This window comes from Ammospiza nelsoni, chromosome 9, assembly GCF_027579445.1.
Source record: "Ammospiza nelsoni isolate bAmmNel1 chromosome 9, bAmmNel1.pri, whole genome shotgun sequence".
Classification (NCBI taxonomy): Eukaryota; Metazoa; Chordata; class Aves; order Passeriformes; family Passerellidae; genus Ammospiza; species Ammospiza nelsoni.
This window is the reverse complement of record NC_080641.1, coordinates 7,667,306-7,688,677: the sequence shown is the minus strand read 5'-3', so window position 1 is coordinate 7,688,677 and position 21,372 is coordinate 7,667,306. Positions and strand designations below refer to the sequence as shown.

The 21,372-nt window shown below is 49.3% G+C and overlaps 1 protein-coding gene across 2 annotated transcripts in view; it reads left to right on the top strand.

The window, feature by feature from the left end:
* The window catches only part of PBX1 (PBX homeobox 1), a 132,366-nt gene that overhangs the window by 82,529 nt on the left and 28,465 nt on the right, over positions 1-21,372 (top strand). For both annotated transcript variants that reach the window (XM_059477723.1, XM_059477722.1), the window contains exon 3: positions 19,136-19,380. In XM_059477723.1, the coding sequence (XP_059333706.1) occupies positions 19,136-19,380 (245 nt within the window). The remainder of the gene's footprint in view (positions 1-19,135; positions 19,381-21,372) is intronic.

Here is a 21,372-nt window from a genome sequence, read left to right as displayed (position 1 = left end):
ATTGGCCCATCTTGGATGTTTATAACTAATGGCAAATCACTGACCAGTTAGCTTGGACTCTCTGTCTGAGCCACAGACCTTTATTATTCATTCCATTCTATTCTTAGCTTAGCTAGCCTTCTGAGATGAAACTTTTCCTTCTGTTATTTTTAGTATAGTTTTAATGTAATATATATATATCATAAAATAAAAAATCAAGCCTTCTGAAATATGGAGTTAGATCTAGGTCACTTCCCTCACCCTGTGAACACTGTCACACTATCAAATTTTTCTTTTTCTTGAAAAAAATGTAAACCAGTAATTATTTACATAAAACTGCGTGAGAATCTTCATTACAGGAATGTAAACATCAGAAGGTTTAGAAGAACAGGGTGACAGGGTGTGGTCCAGCCCCTTTCCTTGTCACCATGCCCCTGGAGCCAAGGCTGGAGGAGAAGTGAGGAGGCCAAGGGCTGGACCAGGATGGGTTCAGGAGGGTGGCCAGCATCCCTCATGTGACAGTTTTGTGCTTGCTGATCTTCCCAAAGGTTGGAACATCCCCTGAGGATTTCCTCGCCCCTTTCCTTTACCAGGGCACTGCAGAAATGTCTTGTGGCAGCAGTCTCAGGTAATTGCTGCCCATGGAAGGACCAGAGCCTGAAGAAGACCCATAGGATCTCTGGTCGCGCGTTGCTGTTTTGGAGATGTCTCATAAGTGAGGAGGAGCAAGGGCTGGTTGCTCTGTGGAGCATATTGTGGCTGTGCTGCAAGGCTTTGTGAAGCCCACAGGAAGGAAGGAGTGATGGAGGTGGAGGAGCTGGCAGGATGGCTCCACCTTCCCCAGTCATCTCCAGTGCAGGTGGTGCCAGACACACCAGGTTGTCCTGCTGAAGGCCAGGAGAGTTGGCCACGTTCTGGTCCAGGAGTGGGGCAGATGGCCATGAGGTGCTCATGGTTTGGGGCTGGTGTCCCTTTCCTGGAGGGGACAGCAAAGGCATCTTCTGTCTCCCTCATGTTCCTCAGGAGCTGCAGGCACAGCCTGTGACACTGCTTGAACAGGACAAAGGCTTCCTCTAGAAAGCTGCTGTTTAGAGGGGCAAGCACCTGTTTAGAAAATGCCACCTCAGAAGCTCCAAGTGCAATGGGTGCATTAGTTCTGGGGGAAATGAGGTCTGCAGTGCCTGGAAGTGGTGCTTGGACCAACCATGATGGCAGCCACTGCTGTCAGGTGTGTGGCAGTGAATCCTGCCCCATCTTTTTCCATCACTTGACCTCTATCCAGTGCCCCACAGCTTGCCTACCCCAGACAGCAGACAGATTCCACAGCTGTATGGGAGATCCTGTCCCATGGGGGAGATCAGAGCACACCCTCACTATCACCTTGATACAGGTATATTTATTCCCAAACCAAGTCCTCAGGATCCTGAAAACCACTTTGCCAATGAATCCTCCTCCTAGGGCAGGAGGGCATCACCTTTGCTGCCAGAGCATCTTTTGCTACTCCTGTTGCAACCTGGATGGGTCCCATAAATAATGTGAAAAGCAATGTATAAAAAAAGGCAGGAAAGGGACAAAGGCACATCCAGGGCAGCATAAAAAGTTTGGTGGAGGCAGTGAGGTGCCTTATCTGAAGCAAAAGCAAGAGGAAAGAAAAAAGCCCATGTATGGAGTCTTCAGAAAGCTTTGCTGGGACCATGGTTGGTCCTGCAAGGAGCAGCCCCAGCTCTTTGCCTGGGCCTGCTATGAGCCTGCCATGCAAATAAAAACTGTGCCCCTCTTCCCCATTTTTCCTCACTGGGGGGGTCTTGTATGCTGAGGTAGCTCCAGCATTCCTCCCAGGTGCCCAGAGCAGGCAGCAGGGAGAGATCTCCCGTGCACTGCTCCGTCTTTGCTCTCTGCATTAAAGTTGGGAGCCCTTTGATGTCTGCTAGTGCAGCTCAGATTCTGCCAGGAGGCTCAGAGCAGCCTGTGTAATTAGCCCAGAAAAATGCCTCTTTCATGTGGGTCGGGGGACCCAAGCAGAGAAGAGATTTCCAAGGGCTTTGTTCTGCTGCAAGGGAAATGTTCAGGCTTTGGTGGGTTTCAGCAGAGCTCTTCTCACCCTTCCCTTTTTCTCCCCCATGTGGGGTGGAGCTCGGGGTTTTGGCAGGGAAAGCACACATGGCAAGCTGCTGCTCCATGGGAGACAGGCCCTTTGGTGCTGGACTGCACTTTGGGGACATGCAGAAGCAAGGGATCAGCCAGAGCCATGCTCCAGCTGGCCCAGGGGAGGAGAAAAAACAGCCCAGATATTGCAGGATTGCTTCCCACAGCTTCAGTTTTCTTCCTTATTTGCCCAAGAAGCACTCAATGCAGGCTCTGCTCTCCCAAGCCCTGCTGGTCCCTGCTGCACCAGTGCAGGGGTGTAAATCCTAGGGGTGTAAATCAGAGCAGGGTGATCCCTGTCTGGCAGGGGATTTGTGCTCCTGATCAGCTCTTGAGCTGGTTTTTGCCAGGGCTGGGTGGTGGTGGAGGGTGGCAGCTCCATGTTTGCTGTCCTGCTGGGCTGTGCTGTGACTCCAGACATCCTTTCTCACACCAGGAGTTTGCTAAAACCAGGGTTGCTTTGGCACAAGTTGCAGTTTTCAGCCTCATCTTTTACCTGCCTTTCCCTCTGCCCTTAAATCAGCAGCAGCAGATCTGTGGCAAACAGGCCATGGGCTTTTCTCTTTCCTCTTGCTTTTGGTGCAGGTAGGGCACCTCACTGCTTCCACCAGACCTTTTAGCCTCATGCATCATCCTGGATGATCCTGGATCAGATTAAGAAGCACCTTCCTGCAGGTGCTGCTGCCCTGGATGTGCCTTTGTCCCTTTCCTGCCTTTTTTTATACGTTGCTTTTCACATTATTTGTGGGACCCATCCAGGTTGCAGCAGGAGTAGTAGCAAAAGATGCGCTGGCAGCAAAGGTGATGCCCTCCTGCCCTAGGAAGAGGATTCATTGGCAAAGTGGTTTTCAGGATCCTGAGGACTTGGTTTGGGAATAAATATACTTGTATCAAGGTGATAGTGAGGGTATGCTTTGATCTCCCCCATGTGACAGGATCTCCCTGCTATAAAATCAGCAAAAGGCACAGACATACTGAAAACTGAGCAGTGAATGGATTTTATTTTCCCCCCTGTATTTTCTCCCCTGGGACTTACAGCACCCCCAACCCACCTCACCCAACAAACCCCAAACCAACAGATTTCCCCTCAGACCAGGGCTGTGCCATCTGCTGTGGCCAATTCTCCCAGTTATTTCTCATGTATCTCTTGCTTAAAGACCTCGTGCCATGTTCCTGCCTAGAAGGGAGCCATGGGGCCTCCCTGGGGATCCCCCTTCTCTTCCTGGCTCTGATTCCTTTCAGATGAATGGATGCAATGGAGCCCCCTGCACGTGGGGTCCCAGCACCGTGCATGTGAACATACAGGGTGTGGGTTATATATATATATATGGGATTGTGGTATTTAGATCACACTAATGAGCATACAGGAGAGCAGGGAAAATGGATCATTTATGGTTACGATCTGGCTACTGTCAAAATAGGGTGTTATTTTGACGGTTGCTTTGTCTTTGCTCTCCGAGCAAAATGAAGATAGTTTCTTAGCAACAAAACTGTGTTCGCAAACAACACCGGTGAAAAACAACCCCCCAGGAAAAAAGGAGGCAGCCTCAAAAGCTCTGCTCCTTGTGTGTGCCCCCTGGCCATTAATTAAGTGCAGGATGTCCTACTGGACAGCAGCTGCTTGTCCATGGTCATGGTGTGATGCCAGCACTGCCCTGCTCCCTGCTAGCGTGGGGTATATTCATGGTTCCTTTGGCAGAAGGGTAAACTGAGGCAGCTTGGGAAGAGCATGGCAGGGTGATCTTTGGGCAGCATGGGAGGGTTTGAGCTTTGCTGAGTGCTGCTTGCCACGTGGCAGCTGGCGGGCGCTGCCTCGGACCTTTCTTGGTCAAGGTCTTCTGCAGGGTCCTGTCCCTGCATCGGATGGATGGATTGCAGAAGGAGGGTGGGAGGGAGCTGCCCCGAGCCGTTTTGGCAGCAGCTCTGCCCTGCAGTTTGGAGCATCTCTCCTTGGAAGGAGGCGCTGGGCCTGGTGTCTGTGCTGACGTTGGAGTCCATGAGAGCAGGCGGTTCCTGCAGCCAAGTATCTGCCAGGCTGTGTCGGGAGAACTTTTATCATTTCTGTCACAGACATCACAACTCGCTTGTCTTACCATACATCTTCCTAAATGTGACAGAATATTCAGCTGTTATTAATTGAATACTCTCTAATTTAACTGCTTAGCAGGACAGAGAGCGACTGGTTTGTCTCAGCACCGAGAGCTGCTGCCAGGCACGCACGAGGTTTTGGGGTGCAGAGAAGTTATGTTTTTTTTTTTTTTGTAGTATCCCCCCCTCAATGCCACCTTGCATGGGACTGATCCTTATCCTGCCAGCATCTGCTGTAGCTCCTGGTCCTGGGGCACGTGGCCAAGCCCAAGACGGAGATGCTGAGGGCAGTGCTGCTCCTCCATCCCATGCTGACATTACCATCCAGGGTTAGAGAGGAAGGCACATCCTGGGAGCATGGCCAGGAGCTGGTGATGCTCCCTGGGTGCCCAGGATGGAGGAGGGATTTGGACTGGCTTATCCCAATCTCCATTGAGGTGGGTAAATACTTTCTTCCCTGGAGAGCAGCTGGAAGCAAAGCTCAGTCCTTCAGTGTTCTCCTTGATGGAGTCACATGCCCATCATGGCCTGACAGATCACTCCTTGTCTTCCTCCTCCTCCTCCTTCTTTACATCCATATCCAGAAATGCCAGAGATGTCCCATATGCAGACTGGATGTCGTGTTAGGGTTGCTGGGATCCTTTGGGACAGCTCTCCTTGCTGTCACCTGGGCAGCAGGCTGGTGGGCACCGTCCCCTCCAGCCTCCCCAGGCCCATGCCTGCTTGCTTGCACACACGTGTGTGTCACATCTCTCTGCCGCTCTCCCAGAAAGTTCAAACCCAGAGTCAACTTTATTGTTTCTATCTCGTTTATTTTAAGTATAGTTTTACACTTTATTATATGCTGTGACATCTTAAATGGAGCCTGTCACTCTATCTTGACTACTGCTAGGGGCTACAGCCACTTACTGTGTCAGGCTTTTCGGCAGCCCTGATTAACGATATCAATGGATCCCAGCACAGGCACAAGCACCAAAATCAAGGGGTGATTTGCATACTCAGATGGTGCAACACATCAAAAGGCTGCAGCCCGTGCAGGTATTGCACTGGCACAGCCCAGGGATGCACATTCCTGCTGTCCTTGTGTCCTGTACCTGCTGGTAGGTGCTGTGCACACCTAAGTCTATTTATTCAGTGTGTTCAGCCTAGAGGAAAAGCCTTGCCCTTTCTAGCAGGAGTTTTTTCATCTCCCTGGACAACATATCAATTAGGATAGTGAAATGGAATAATATTGTTTTTTCTCGTGTGCCCGTTGGGATATGTTGCAGAATTACCCATGCAAATGCTTTTTTTTCCCTGAAAGTAACATTTTGTTAGGTTAATTCATGCACTGGAGAAACAAACTTTCTGTTCTTCCAGTCCAATCTCCACTTACAAGTCAGGTTTTTGTAACCCTGTCATTGAAATGCGAGGTAGCCTACAGTAATTTGAATATTTCATTCTGCCGGCTGCTAATGCACTCTGCATTACAGATGGTACTTGCTCCATCCTTCTGGACTGGGTTCAATTATAAATGAAAGTAGGGAGCTGAGATTTGTCTTTTTGTCTGTGCTTAGTTGGAATAACACAATAAAGCTTGATGGGTAAGAATTCCTCAAGCTGCCTCTTCTTTGCCCGCGACGTCTCCGGTGTAGCTTTCTTCTCCGATAGCGGATCCCGCTTGCCTTTCAAGTCAAGCTTGGAGTACTGGGATTGGCAGTGGTGGGGTTTTTCACAAGGAATTTTTGGCTCAGACTTCCCCTTTTTGGAAGTGCTTAGTTCAATCCTCTTTCTAGCTGTTTATTTACCAGGCTCTGCATCCCCCTTTGCATCCCCGGCTGGGAGTCGTGGTAGGAGAAGCCTGCTTAGGCTGGGCAAGAAGGGTTGTGCGTGGCTTTTAGGGTGGTAGGGCAGTCTTCCCTCCCAGTGTGTCCCTGTTGATGGGGTCAGCAGCCTGGTCTGCAGCCACAGAGAAGCAGTGGGGATGCAGAACAGCCCTCCTCCATCCCAGGGTTGCTGCCATGGACTCTTCCCAAAGGCCCTAGGAATAAAAGGGCCCCTAGAGATCCAAAGAAAACATTTACCTCTGCTTGGTGATTAACAGAAAGGGGGGTTGGAAGGCTCCAGCCCAGCTGCACGGGGGCTCTCTATTACATGCAGATGCCTTTTGCGAGCTCCTTGGCCATCCTGGCCGGTAAAAGCAATATTGCTGAGGGAGTCGGAGGAGGTGAGGGCAGGGCTTTCAATTTGGTTTTACATTTACAAGGACCAGATGGCCTCGCTGGAGATGATCTTTGATCTGGGACGCAGACGGAGTTGGGCAAAGATTTTTTTTTTTTTTTCTTTTTTCTTGGTTTTTTTTTTTTCTCCCTTTTTAATGTCCTCGCTGGTTCTGGCGGGGCCTCTCCCGCAGGAGCAGGGGGAGCTGCGTGTCCGTGTGTCTCTCTGGTGGGGCTAGGTGTGAGTCCCCCCGTGCCCGTGGGAATGGGTGGGTCGCTGGTGGAGCGCTGAGCGGGGTTGTCCGAGGTTGAAGGCAGAGCTGGATCCCGTTACACCACCGCCCCACAGCACGGAAATCTGTGTCAACAGCCTCTTGCATGGAATATAATTAAACACACGCAGGCGCCTCGGAACAGAAATGCCACTAATTGATCGTTTTTAAATTTTTTTCCCCACTTTTCCTGGCGTCTCGCACCCTCCCAGCCGCACGGACGTGTGGGGGCTCTCTCCTCCTGCCTTGCCTTGCCTTGCCTTGCCAGTTCTGGGTTTGTTTCTTTCTTTCTTCCCCCCACATGTTTTGAGTGGAGCGGGAGCGAAGGCAGCCGATCCTATTTCACAAGCGCTTGGACTCGCAGCGCTCTCCCTCCTGTCCAAACAGATCGTTTACAGAAGGGGCCTCTATTTAAAGAAGGAACTGAACGTTCAGAGCTGTTTTCTGGCCCTAAAACGCTGCTGAGCGGCTGTTGCCTCTCAAAGAGCCGGGCTTTGTCTGGCACGCCCGAGGAGCGGGTCCAATGCCAGGCTCAGCAGGTCAGAGGGACCGAGCATCGTGCAGAAAATGTGCTCCTTTGTTTGCTGCCATCACTGGATCGCAGCAGAGTTGGGTTCAGGATGGCATCTCATCCCCGGGAGCTTGGTGGAGTGTCTAGGTTTGGGCAGTGTGGTGGTGTGGGTGGGATAAGCTTGGAAAGCAAGTAAATGGAAAGGGAGCGTTCAGATAGGTTTTGGTGGGATCTGTGTATGGCATGGAGAGAAAGACCCCAGAATCGTAGAATCATTGAGGTTGGAAAAGACGTTGAGGATCATGGAGTCCATCTGTTAACCCAGCACTGCCAGCTCCACCACAAAACCCTGCCCCTAAGAGCCACATCTGCCTGTCTTCTAAATACCTCCAGGGATGGTGACTCCACCTTGTGTGTAAGGGAGGTCTGCAAGGAGTTAAAAGGAATGTGTAGTGCTGGAGAGCTGTGCTACTTCAAAACCACCCCAGGGGTGACATGAATACAGGCTGCAGGGAAGCTGGGTCTGGTCCTGTCATCTTGGTGTCATCTGTAACACTGAAAGTGGGTGCCTGAAATTGTCCAGTGGTGAATATGTTGCATGTAAATGGATGCAGCAGGAGTTGGGGTGGGATTTCCGATGGCTTTGGTTGTGGTTGCTTCTCTTGCTTTGCACTTGACCTGTCTTCATAGGTGTGTAACTTATTTTCACATTTTTTGTGGAGATGGCTTTTGAATTGCCTGCTGCCATGGCTGGCAAGAGGTGCATGTGTGGGAGATGGTTTTTAATGCTTCTGGAACAGGAAACCCTGCCTACCAGGGTCCAGGAGCCACAAGGCAGAGACCCTGGGCCATGGCTGAACCTCAGAGGACACTGTGACCCAGGGTAGCACTTCTGATCCACTCATACTCAACAATGCTTGCCATCTCCCCTTGTCCAGGGCCATAGGTTTCCTACTACAAAACCCATCCCTGAGGTTTTACAGTGGGTGAAGAATCCTTCCTTAATAGTTGCTTCTCCCTTCTCCTTTGTTCCCCTCTTGTTCTCATACACCAAAAAACCCCTGAGGATACACTGCTCCTGCAGCCACATCCTTCAAGCATGAGCAAAAGAGTGGCAAGGGCCACACTCAGCTCCTGTGATCATCAGAAGGTTGCTGCTGGAGATAGGAAGGTGTTCTGGGCAGAAAATGTGTCTGTGAGTGGGAGGTGGGCAGGTCCCTTGGCAGTGGGAGCAGTTCCCTGTGTGTCCCCAGCTTTTGTGAAGATGTCTGTTGTGGTTCTGTGCTGCCCACTTTGGGAGAGAGAAAGGGAGGGAAGTGTGTATTCCATACAATGCCTTGGCTCCAATACCTGGAAGCTCTTTCCAATATTGCACAAAAGCCTGAATGTAGCCCATGGCAAGGCAATCAGCTTGGCAGCAGAGTGGCAGCACTCCTGGAGGTGAAATGGGCAGCAGGTACCTTCAGAGTATTCAGCAAACCTGAGACTTGGGTGGGATGTTGCCATCTCTGAGCTCCAGGATGAGAGTCTCTCTTTCCTTGGATGGAGTCTCATGGGTCATCTCTTTTGTAGGATTGCAGGAGGAGGGAATCTGAAACTCAGCTTTTCCACCTGGGTTTCTGCCATTCTTTCCACTTAGGACTTTCATGCCCCAGCCACTATGTGCATCCAGCAGCCTTTTGCAGACAGTGTGTCCAGGGAAGATGACCTTTGCAGAGGGGAGCAGGCTGGAAGGGCAGCTTCCTTCTGGGAGAAAACCTCTCTTTGTTTGTTCTCAGGTTTCAGGGCTTTGCCTGGGGCGGTTGAAGTGGGACCCTTGTCCTCAGAGGAGCTCTGGAGGCCCCAGCTTCTCATTAACAGATTCAGCTCATTCAAAGAACCCGTTTCTTTTCAGCGGGGAGAATTCATATGCAAAGCACCTCGCAGATCCCAGCCCAACGCTGCCTTCAGAGGAGGGGGTTTATGGCTGGACCTGACCTGGGAGCAATCCCATCATTTGTTTGCTGATTTGTTCCTGCAGGGTTTAGGCAGCCCTAGGTCCATGCTGCTCCAGCACCAGGTCCTCCTCATTTCCTTGAGTGAGGACAATGGTTTGCTCTGTCCCTCAGTGACCATTTGTTCTCTTGGTGCTGCTGGGGGGACTCAGATCCATCTCCAAACTCCACCAGGGAAAGGTGAAATCCTGGCACAGGCTGTCTTGGAGGGATGAAGCTTTTCTCCATGGTTTGTGCTGCTCCCCTGAGCCAGGCCAGCCTGTGGTCAGTGAGCTGGGTCTCATCTTCTGTTCAAAGCAGGTCCAGCAGCAGAGCAGGGGTGAATCTCACTCTGCTTTCCTTCAACTCCTGCCATGCTGGCTGCTCTGAGCAGCTGGAGGTGGGGTGGAGGAGGCTGGGTGGAGGTGGCCATGCACCATCTGTCCCTTACAGTGTGGTCAGTGCAGCTGGAGAGTTTGGGATGTGCTGGGTTTGCCCTTGCAGATAAGGGATTGATCTGATCCAGGGCTGTGGCTGCAGCCTGCTGACCCTGCCCTGCTTAGGAAAGGGAGAACTGCTTTGTGAGATCAGTGTGGGATTGCTCCAGGCATCTCCCCAGCATCATCAGCCTGCTTGCTCAGCCCCCGAGCCTGGCCTGGGGTTTGTGAGGTGCTCACAGGGCTGGGGAGGAGGCCAGAATTTATCTGTGCTCTTCCAGGGACAGAGTGTGCCAGTGAGACACATTGAGCCCCCTGAGCCCAGTTTGGCTCTGGGGTGATGGGTTATTTGCAGTATGTTACTGTGGGAAGCAGATGAGCTTAATTAGGTGGAGTTGTGAGGGTTTGTGCTTTGTGGGACATGAAGCTGCTGTGAGTGGGAGGGGAGGAAGTGGTTTGTCCACTTGTGGGGTGTTTAGGCTCCGGTTGCCTTGTCTTTAATGTGTGGAAGCACTTCCAGCCTGCTCTCTGCTGCTGAAGGCTCTGCTCAGCCATCTGTGTGTGGTGCAGAAAGTGCTACCTGTCCCCAAATATCAGCTTTGAAAATTCCAGACTGGGAGTCTTGCTGCCCTATCCCACCAGCCTGCAGCAAAGCATCCATGAGGAAACATGGATTTTGGTATCAGGACTGCCAGGAGAAAAACAGAAAATACCTAATTTTGAACCACAGTCATCCATACCAATAACTGAGTGTGTGGGGCTGGGGTCAGATATTTCCATACCCTGGGCTAAACTGGTCAGCAGGAGCAGGATACAGGGAAAGGCTGGAAAGATGAACTCATCTGTGTTCATTCAGCTTCCCCACAGAGTCACATTTCACAGAGAATCTGGTTTTCAGTAATCACAGCAACATTTTGCTTTATTTTTTCGGCTATTTTAGATCATTGTCCACTTTGGGGGGGAAATAATTTTTTCCACAGAATATGTTAGTAATAATTTTCCAGATCTTTTGATCATTTTGCTGCCAGATCCTCTCTCACTGTGGCAGCTCATTTGGCATTTGGGATGGGGTTAGGAGAAAACTGGTGCAGATTCTTTGCCAGCACTATGAAATAAGTGTCTCTGTTCTGCAGCTTCCGTGGCACATCCAAGCTGCACCCTCCTGAAGTGATGGAGAGCTGCTGCTGGGAGCTGAGAAACTTTTTGGCATGTGATAAATTCCCTTCTCCCGTTCTCTACACCCCAAAGTTAAGCTTTGAGGGAAATGCAGCTTTTTTTTTTTTTTTTTTAATGTTGGATTCAGCAAATAATTTGGACACTTCCACCCCAGAAAGATGGGGAGTTACTGTTTTTCAAAGTTACATTTTTAAAGCAGTTTAATCGGTTTGAAATCGACCCAAATTTTTATTTAAACAAGAAAGAGAGAGAGGGGAAATTGATAAAGTGAAGTGGGAGGAGATTTCATTTTTGATTCAGGAAGCATTTTTGATTGATCTGAATCTGAGTTGTGATGCAAGTTTCCAAACTGGAGGTGGGTGGGAGGGATCTGGGCGAGGTGCTGCTGCCCTGAGCATCTGATGCTTCTGTGGTTGGCCTTGGGCTGGTTGGCCATGGCTGGAGCTGACCTCTAGGGCTGCATGGACCATTACTCTGAACTGGTGTGGCTTGCTCCTGTCTCTGTGGGAGTATCTTACCACAGTTATATGGACTGCAGGAACCCTTCTCCACCTTCAAAAGCATCTCTGCTTTGTTTCCAAAGAGCCCTGAAGCACGCTCCTGTGTTGGGAAAAGAATGGGTTTACAGTGATCCAGGGTGGCTTTGCAGTGCTTATGGGTACAAGCCGCTCTCTTGATTTGTTGCTGGGATTTTTGGTTCATTTTATTTCTTTACGCAGTGAAAATTGGTGGCAGAAATGGCCCATTGGTTTCACAGAGTTCCTCCTTTTGCTGGGAAATAAATAAGTAGATGCACAAAAAGCAGTTTTGCCAGCTGAATTTTTCCATGCCTCATCTCACGGCAGCCGGTTTTGGAAAATTTGAGCAAAAATCTGTTCATCCATTTGTAAGTTTTGGAAAGGTTGAAGTGAGGAGGGGAGCTTTAATGCCAATTGTAAGGAAAAAAAAATCCATGAGCTTCTCTTAATTCCTGCTCCCCAGAAGGGTGTGTATCTGTGTATTTAGAAATTCCAGCTTCTGTTTATGTTGGAAATAGGTAATTGCACTTTGACCTTGACTTTCTCAGTGGCTTTATTAAACATGGTGAATACATTCAACCAGGGTTTAAAACTCCTGTGATTATTTGACGTTGAAGTGCTCCACCTTTGTTACAGACTGTGATTCCCACTGAAGGTGGACGCTGTGTGCTTTGCCAAGAAGGGATTTCTGTTGTGTCCCATGGAGCTGGCAGGGTGAAGATCCAGCCAGGGGTGCTTCAGTAACCTCCACAAAGCTCTGGGAGTTCATTTCTTCTGAGCACTGGATATTTAGCAGGGGGTTGGAATGAGATGATCTTTAAGGCCTTTTCCAACCTAAACCATTCCAGGATTCTGTGGTAGGATCCAAGACTCTGGATTTTCCTTGCTGTGGGGGATTGGCTGTTTCAGAAGAAAGTAGGCTGCAAGTACCCTTGGATAGGAGAAAAACCCAAGAGTTCAGGTGTTCATAGAGGTCTCAGGTTGAGGGAAGAGATGAGGATCTGACTCCATGTTTCAGAAGGCTGATTTATTATTTTATGATATATATTACAGTAAAACTATACTAAAAGAATAGAAGAAAGGATTTCATCAGAAGCTAGCAAAGAATAGAATAGCAAAGAATGATAACAAAGGTTTGTGGCTGGGCTCTCTGTCTGAGCCAGCTGACTGTGATTGGCCATTAATTACAAATATCCAACATGGGGCAATCACAGATGCACCTGTTGCATTCGACAGCAGCAGATAATCAATGTTTACATTTTGTTCCTGAGGCCTCCCAGCTTCTCAGGAGGAAAAGTCCTAAAGAAAAGATTTTTCATAAAAGATGTCTGCGACATTTAGATAGGTGCATGGAGTCTGGCAAGTTCTCTGCACAGAGAAAGTTTGGGAAGAGCAGCTCAAGCCTGTGGCATCATGGATCAGCCAAGGAAGCAAACCACAGTTCTCCTGACTTGGTTACAACTACACATAAGGAAGATGCAGTCCTTGAATGTGCAATTGTCCTCAAATATGAGGCAGTGGGAGTATTCTTGTCCCAGGTTCAGTCCTCTGATCCTCAGCATTCACAAATGTAGTCTCAGGCTCAAGGGAATGTTGAGATGGGCTTAAAGTGAGGTGCTTAGTTACTGGTTTTGTTAGGAGAGGCATTGCTGGCATCACAGCTGTCCCTGTGTTTGCTGGCTTTTGTTTAGACCTGCAGCTGTTAAAAATATGTTTAAAAAAACCAACATTTTCCAGTGAGCTTGTATGAGTCCTAAAGCTGGGTCTCCCCAAACAAATGTTGCTGATCCTAAATCCCAAAAAGCTGGAGAGAGCTGATGTCCCAGGTGTGTTTCAAAGCCAGGCTGTTTGCTGTGTGGGTGTGTGCAGGAATTTTGGGGTTCCCAGGGAGAAATGCCACGTCCTCCTTGTCTGTACCACCCTCAGGGGCAGCCGCTGCTCCAGGAAAGGATTTGGGTTCACCTTGGTGCCTGGGTTGGGTGTTGTTGGGGCAGATGAGTGCCTTGGTGAAGGGGGAGCAGGCATCTCACCCACTTGAGGCCGTGTGAGAGGACAGAGAGCAGCCAGAAGTGCTCCACCAGCATGGACATCTCTGGTTTCCCCATGAGAAAGGGACACCCAAGGCCCCCTCACAGCCTGACAAGAGGAATTACCTGTCCTCCTCTCCCAAAACTCCCTTGTTGGGTGGGTTGTTCCCGCCTCCCTGTACATTTTAGGCACAGTGGAGGCAGGAAAAGAAAACCCTTCTGAAAATCACAAAGTAATTACTCCCATCTGCTCCGGCACCGCTTCCCATTCCTGCCTGCCAGGATGCTTGTCTCCGATGCTAAGTAGCACATTATTTTCGATAAGTTGCAATCATTTACTTGAAATCTCCTTCTCCTTTAAAATGTCCCCCTGGAAAGGCAATTCAGCAAGTTGGGAATGGGCAGAAAGAACCAGGATAAAACCATGCAGAAGCAGCTGAGCTGGGGCGGGAGGGCGAGCGCTCGTCCTGAGCTCATGGAAATCACCCAGCAGGTTCCTCTGTAGGGAGGGTTTGTGTGAGTGCCCAGCCACCAGCTCCAGCCCCTGGCTGGTGGTGTCAGCAAATGGGGCTGCAGAGGAGCTGCCAGCTTGTGTCGTCAGAATTCACACAGAATTCCCAGAATCACTGGGTTGGAAGGGACCTCCAAGGGCATCGAGTCCAACCCAGCCCCAACACTTCAACTAAACCCTGGCACCGAGTGCCGCATCCAGGCTTTGTTAAACACACCCAGGCGTGGGGACTCCACCACCTCCCTGGGCAGCCATTCCAGAGCTTTATCACCCTTTCTGTGAAAAACTTTATCCTAATATCCAACCTGTATTTCCCTTAGTGCAGCTTGAGGCTGTGTGCTCTGGTTGTGTCAGTGCTGCCTGGAGAAAGAGCCCAGCCCCAGCTGAGCACAGGCACCTTTCAGGGAGTTGTAGAGTGTGATAAGGTCAGAGAGAATCCTAACCAGGCAGTCACAGACATTCTGCAGGACTGTGCTTTTGAGCGCTGAAGTCAGCAGAGAACCAAGCTGGCTCTGGGGGAGCGATTCCTTCATCATCCCAACCTGGGTCGGCATCTTGTGTCACCACACACCGTCTTGTGAGGGGCTGTATGGAGTCTGGCCCTGCTTCCCACATCTCCTCAGCTTGAAGACACTGGCCACCAGGATAAATTGCCCTTTCTAGAAGAAAGATGCGCTGGAAGGTCCTTTGCTTTTGTCACTGCTAAGCCACAGTTTCCTGCTTAGCTTCTGCCATCACCCCCAGCATGTTTAATTGCCTTTGTCACATAGTTCTGTCTCTGTTGCCTGCACATCTCTAATTTGGAGGGTTTGGAAGGGCTGGAGAGGAAAGAGTTGCTAAGTGGAAGTGTTTTGGTGTGGCCTTGGAGAAGAGAAGATGACTGTGTGCTCAGCTCCTGTGCTTTTCAGATTCCTCTGGAAAAATGCTCCAGAAAAATGAAGTAAATAAGGTAGGGCATAGTGTCATGGATACCAGAGGAGTCTGGTGCCCTCCTTTGTGGATTTCTTAGGTGATTCACAGCCCCAGGCCATCCCCAGAGTGGTGTCTGTTCCAAAGGTGACTGCCAAGTGCTCCTGCCCTGCCCTGGCTGTACCTCAGATTGTGTGACCTGAGGGGACACCAGGCACAGTGCCCAGCTGTGGGGACATGTGGGGTGCTGTCTGCTCAGCTCATGTGAGATGGAGCTGGCTGCTTTGCAAATGCTCCTTGGAGACGTTGTGGGAAGCATCTTGGAGCATCTGGAAGCTCTGGTGGCCCAAGGCACCTTCCATCCTGTGTCCCTGAATCTCAGGACAGGCACAGAGCCAAGGAGCTGCTTTTGCCTTTGTCCCCTCACCTGCTTCTCTGAGGTCAATCCTGCCACCACTTGCCACGTCCTGCGCTGCAGCCACACCACAGAGCCAGCCCAGGGATGTCCTCTGAACCCTGGGGCTGGGATCCCTTCCTCAAGAGGGGAGAAGGAGCAAGTGTGGGAGCTGGGAGCCATTTTCCAGCTGCTGGAATGGGTCTCTGTGACCCTGGTGGTGACCATGCCTGGACCATAGGCTGGTGGCTCCATGGTCCCCAGGTGCTCCTGCTGCTGCCACCAGAGATGGTGATGCTGTGACAGCCACATTCCAGCTGGGGGACAGGGCATGTGCCTTGGGTTTGTTTTTAAAACACACCCATATATATATAAAACACACGTATATCTATGTGTATCTATACCTTTTTAAATTTTTTTGTTGTTGTTGAGTGTATATATTTACATCTAAAAACGCATTTTGATCAGCAGGGGACCTGGGTGAGGGCTGAGCACCATCTAGTGGCAAGCACCACAGCTCCAGAAGCTGCCAAGCCAGCAGGAAATCAGCCAAGGACAGAAAGTCTTGCAGGAATTCTCCTCCCCCCCGGCTGCCAATCGCTACCTCTCTTTTTGTTCTTCCTTTTTCCCCCATTTTCTTTAATCAGGACCAGCAAATGGGGGTCCTGAGGATGCTGGGTGCCTACATGCCTATAGCCCCTTGGACCACTGAGGACCCTTCTGCTTCATTTATTCTGATTTAATTTGGTAGGAGAGCAGGGTTCTTTTGCCACCAGCTGCCTGGGCACTATAGATTGGGTGCTGCCAAACCCATCCCAAACTCCTCATCCCATCACAGGGAGCAGTTTGGAGGCTGGGAGCTTCCAAGGATCCCAGGCATCCTGGCAGGAGCCGTGGGTCCAGCACTGGGAAGATAAAAAAGGAGCTTTTAAATAATCATTTTGTCTTCTCCTCGGCTGAGCACAGCCTTTCAGGGGTAAATAAGCAGCATCAGTCCTGCTTAGACACCTTGGCCTTTCCATTTATTTACTCCCAGGCTTTATTGTGAGTGAGCAGCCAAGCCCAGGCTGTGGGGGACACGTCTCCGGCACTGGGTGCTGCTCTGTGTGTGTGGCACAGCAATAAAGCAACCAGGAATACACAGCACTTTTCATCAGGAAGCAGCTCTCTAAACATGAACTAATTAATCACTCGTGCCTACCTGTCAGGTCAATGATTCCTGAGATTTTTTAATCTAAAAATATTTCCCTTTTGAAATCCAGATGTGCCTGTTTTGGCAACTCTGCTTTTGATTTGTTTATTTGAGGTGGTTTTTGATTTTTTTTTTTTTTATTTTTAACCTGTGTTGCTCTCTTTTTGTATTTAGGCTTTTGATGTGCTTTAATTGACTGATTTTTATTTTATTTTTTTGTCCTGGAAGAATAGGAATTTATTCTCTTTATTTTCGTGGCAAGTCTCTCTCCCTGCTGCATCCTGTCACTTTTCCTCTTCTCTTTTTAAGGGATTTGGCTACTTTTGCCTCATATTTCAGTTTATGGACCATAGACCCCAAACCATTTTCTTGATGAAATCTGTCCTCTCCCCTTGGATCTATTTATCATGGCTGGGTGCCATGGGAAGCCTCCTGTGGTGGGGGGAGATGCTGGTCCTGTCTCCTGAGGGCTCAGCTTCAGATTTGGCACTCTGCCCTCATTCCTCCATATAGAAATGATCCTCCCTAGCGTAGAATTATTTATTTTTAGTTCCAGTTTTACTGTTCTTAGGCTTTTTTTCTGCCCACCTTCCCACCTTTGTTGACGGTGCATATTTTAATCACCAAAAATGCCAGTAAATGCATGAATGTATGTATTACTGTAACTGGTCCAACTGTATGAATAAAATGAAATTAAATGAATGAGTGAAATGTCCTGAAAATAGTAATTTCAGTAGGCTTTAAGGCTTTTTAGAAAAGCTCTTTTTAGTCTTAACCAAACCTCTCAACAGGGTCTTTTACTACAATTTTATACTGATAATAGCTGTATCTTTAACTTATTGCAGAGCTGGGAAGACCATACCTGGTGGTTGATGGGGTTTTTTAGCTGCTGTGATTTTATTTCATGTTGCTAACAGATCTTCCCCTACTTTTTTATTTTAAATGACAGGAATAATCACTTGTTCTTGTTTGTGCCATGGATTGGGAGGGAGTCAAATTCATCTCAGGTGTCAGCAGGCATGGCTTTATCAAAATCCACACAGCATTTCCCAGCTCTGGATGTGCAATGAGTGTGTGCTTGTGGGGTGTGTGTGCTCAGAGCCCCTGTGCCAGATGAGATGGGGAAATACCATTGCTTTCCCTTAGGAAATGCCCTTTTTTATTCACTCATCAAGGATTTGTTTTATTTATGTTGTTTGTTATGCAACTGTACATGTGGAAATCTCACGTTATTATTCTGTTTTCAAACACAGACATTGGAGGGGGACACAGGGGGAGCACATAGGGCACCTCCATTTTTCAGACATGGGACATCCCAAGCTGTTGGGTTGTTTTTCCAGGAAAGCCCTCACAGGATAACTTTACTTGGAACAGTAATTTAGACAGGGAGCAAAAGATGGGAGGATGATTCTTTTTTTTAAAAAGTCATTTTGGGAGGATTAATTCATCATTGCTCCTTTTCTCAGCATCACTGGAATGACTGGATTCTTAAAGAAAAGACATTTTTCCAGGAGTAAATTTTATTTCATACATGTTTTCACATGTTTCCGGTGCATGGCTAAAAGCATGGACTTCAAGCCCTCTCCACAGTCCATATTTCAGGATGTGGAAGCCAAGGCACAGCTGCCCTGGGCTCTGTGCATCTTTCTCTGCCACCAGGGATTGATGTAAATGACATATTGGGTGACATGAGAGAACCCCTGAGCAAGATGGAATCAGGGCTACAGACTTCCCTTCCAAATTCCCATCTCATGCTTGAATCTGGATATGGTCCCTATCGCTTCTGGCAGCAAGCATGGGTACATTTATTGGGATTTTTTGGTTGCTGTTGCTGGGAGTTTTGCTGCTTGTTCCAGCAGAAAGTGTGGCTCTGTGGGCTAGCTCTGTGGTGAGCTCACTGCCAGCTCTGCCCTACTTCTGTCCTGCAGGAAGGAGGGGAAGGAGCAGGGAGAGGAGCAGGGAGCTGGAGTGCCAAGTAGTGATGAGTGATGCCAGGCTTGGTGCTGAGTACGTGGAGCATCAGGATTCCTGTTGGGGAACCTTTTGGGGAACTGTAGGAGCATCAGGGCGGACAGGATGGTCGGGATGGATGAACACCAGAGATCTCTGCAGCCAGGTCGTGGAACTTGTGGTTTATTGCAAAGGGCCTGGGCACAGGGCCCTGCTGGGAGCTGCCAGCCACAGCTCGGAGCAGGCTCGAGAGAAGAGAGAGATAGAGGGGATGAGAGGGTTAGAGAGTAAAAGGGTAAGAGAGTAAAAGGGTAAGAGAGTGAGGTTCCCGTTACAATACCATAAACCATCTTCTGTGCTGAATATTCTATTTCTCACTAACCAATCTAGTACAAGATATAAATCCTATAGCATTTACCTACAGCCTATAAGAATCACTACATTACCATACCGTGTTACATTTTAAACCCTAAAAACTCCTCTTTGGGCCCCTTCTGCCAAGCTGTAGGGTCTGCTCTGACCCTTGGAGCTGTCTGCAAGCAGAGGGTGTTGTTTCATCAAACGGGGATTACCTTCAGCTGGCCACACCATTGTTTTCCAGTTGTTCAGTAACTGAGGCATCTCAAATATTGCTTTCATTTCAATCTCACTTATAGTTTCTATATTCTCAAAATCTTTTGCCAGACAATCATATTTGTAAGGGTTTCCTGTTCCATCTTCTCCAACGGGGAACCTGTTGGGGAACGTGTTGGGAAGGGACAAAACCCCTGCTGGCGGGGTCAGTCCAGCTTGGGACGAGGAATTAAAACCCAGGTGTGATTCAAGCTTTTCCTGTCCCCATTGTGTCTCCTGCAGTGCTGAGCATCCGGGGGGCGCAGGAGGAGGAGCCCACGGACCCGCAGCTGATGAGGTTAGACAACATGCTGCTGGCAGAGGGGGTGGCAGGCCCCGAGAAGGGAGGGGGCTCGGCCGCCGCTGCTGCCGCCGCTGCCGCGTCCGGAGGAGCCGGCTCCGACAACTCGGTGGAGCACTCGGACTACAGAGCCAAACTGTCCCAGATCAGACAGATCTACCACACGGAGCTGGAGAAGTACGAGCAGGTAACAGGCTCCTTCGTGGTGGGGCTGCTGGGGGCACAGAGTGGGTCTGCACGGCCTGGGTCGCTGCTGACATCTGTTGTTAGGAAGCTCTGGGTGTTGGAGTGAGAACATGGTTTCTGTAGGGTTGGCAGGGTTGGGGTTTTATTCTGGGATGGGTGTTGATCCAGGGTGACCCCAATGTAGGGAATAATGTGTTCTGACTCCGTGATTCAGAAGACTGAACAATTGTTTTAATAATCTATACTATATTACACTAATACTATACTAAGAGATACTATACTAAAGAGTAGTATAGTATCTCTAGTATAGTATAGAATAGTATAGTATCTCTAAAGAGATACTAAAGAAAAACCTGTGACTGTCTGAGACAGCCAGGAGACAGCTTTGACCCAGTTGGCCAAGGAATCAAAACAAACTTCACTGGTGTCCAATGAACAAATCACTTTGGGTAAATAATCTCCATAACACATTCCACGTGTGCAAAGCAACAGGAGTAGTGAATAGAGATAAGAATTGTTTTCTCTTCTCTGAGGATCTCACTGCCTTTCCCAGGAAAAATCATTGAGAAGTTGTGCCTGCTGCTCTCTGTGAAGAGAGCTGTGGCCACAGTTTGGGTTGCCCCTTGGATTTTCACTTTTCACTCCTCCCCTGATATCTTACCCAGAATTGGCCCTCTGAAGGAAAAGGCCTCTCTGATATGCTGGCCTCAGTGATGACAGCTGTCCTAGCAAGACTTGAATCAGAATCTTCCTTGAATATATTTTCTCCTTGAAAAGCTCTCTTTCCAGGGGAAAAAAAATCTTTTTTCTTGTGGTAAATTACTGTTAAAAAAAGAAAAACTGCTTGGATTATGAGCACAGCTATTGGTAACACTGACAATTTCATGAAGAACTTTGCAGGTCAGTGCTCAAAACCAGTTGCTTTCAAGTGCTTCCAGATGTTTTGCAGACCTCTCTTGGCCACTGTACACCTTGCCCTTGTGGTTTCTACCCCAAGGTTATGGTTTATGGATGTGAGCAAGAAGGCGTCACCTCTTTGGGTGCAGGAGAGAGAAGCCTTTAGCCAGGCCCAGAGGGTGGGATGGGCCACATCTTTCCTTCTCACAACCCACTGAAGGAGTTTGGTTTTGCCACTGAGTGGTTCTGCTGGTCCACCATCTCTGGTACCATCTCTGGTACCATCTCTGGTACCATCTCCCACATTCCTGCACCACCAGGGCTCAGGTTTTTCCACCTCCTTCCCACTCTCTCCAATCCAGCTGTTGGAAGCTCAGCCCCTGGCTGCTGCTGGGTCAGCACAGCAATCAGTGGTGATTTTGCCCTTAATGCTCTTTCTTTCATGACAAGAGGAGATGAGCTGAAATAGCTGGGGTGTCTGAGAGCTCTGATAGCCAGCACTCATCCTGGAGATGGGAGTCAGCAGCTGGAGCTGGCCTTGGGGGTGTCTCCTTGTTGGGTCTGAGCCATGGTGGGAATTCACCTTGGAAGGGTGGGGTAAGACACAGCAGGTCAAGGCCATGTCACCAATCCACAAATCCAGTGTTTCTTGCCCCTGTCAGCCCCTTTTTCCCCATCATGGTGTGGGAGATGCAGACACTGTCCCCAGAGCAACCACCCACACCTCAGGAGCACCAAAGGCTTCTCCAGCCATCACTGTCCACTGTTTTTTGGGGCTTGGTGCTGGGAATCAGAGGATCCCATCATGCCAGGGGGGTGCTCATGGGGATGAGGGAGAGGGAATTGAAGTGGCCTTGATCTCAAAATCCTCAAAATCCCCCCTCCTTGTCCTCTGGCTCCTCTCTGTGCCCTGTCCTCACGGCACAGCGTGGGGACAGCAGGAGCAGCCAGACAGTGCTGTGCCAGCAGCAGAATAATTGGGATTGTTACCTGCTTGCCCTTGTTTGTCAGGGCTCCTGCCTCACTCAGGCTTTAATTATTATCCTTATTTACTCCTTGCCTGATGTGCCAAGAGCACGGAGCAGGGCTGTGTCTC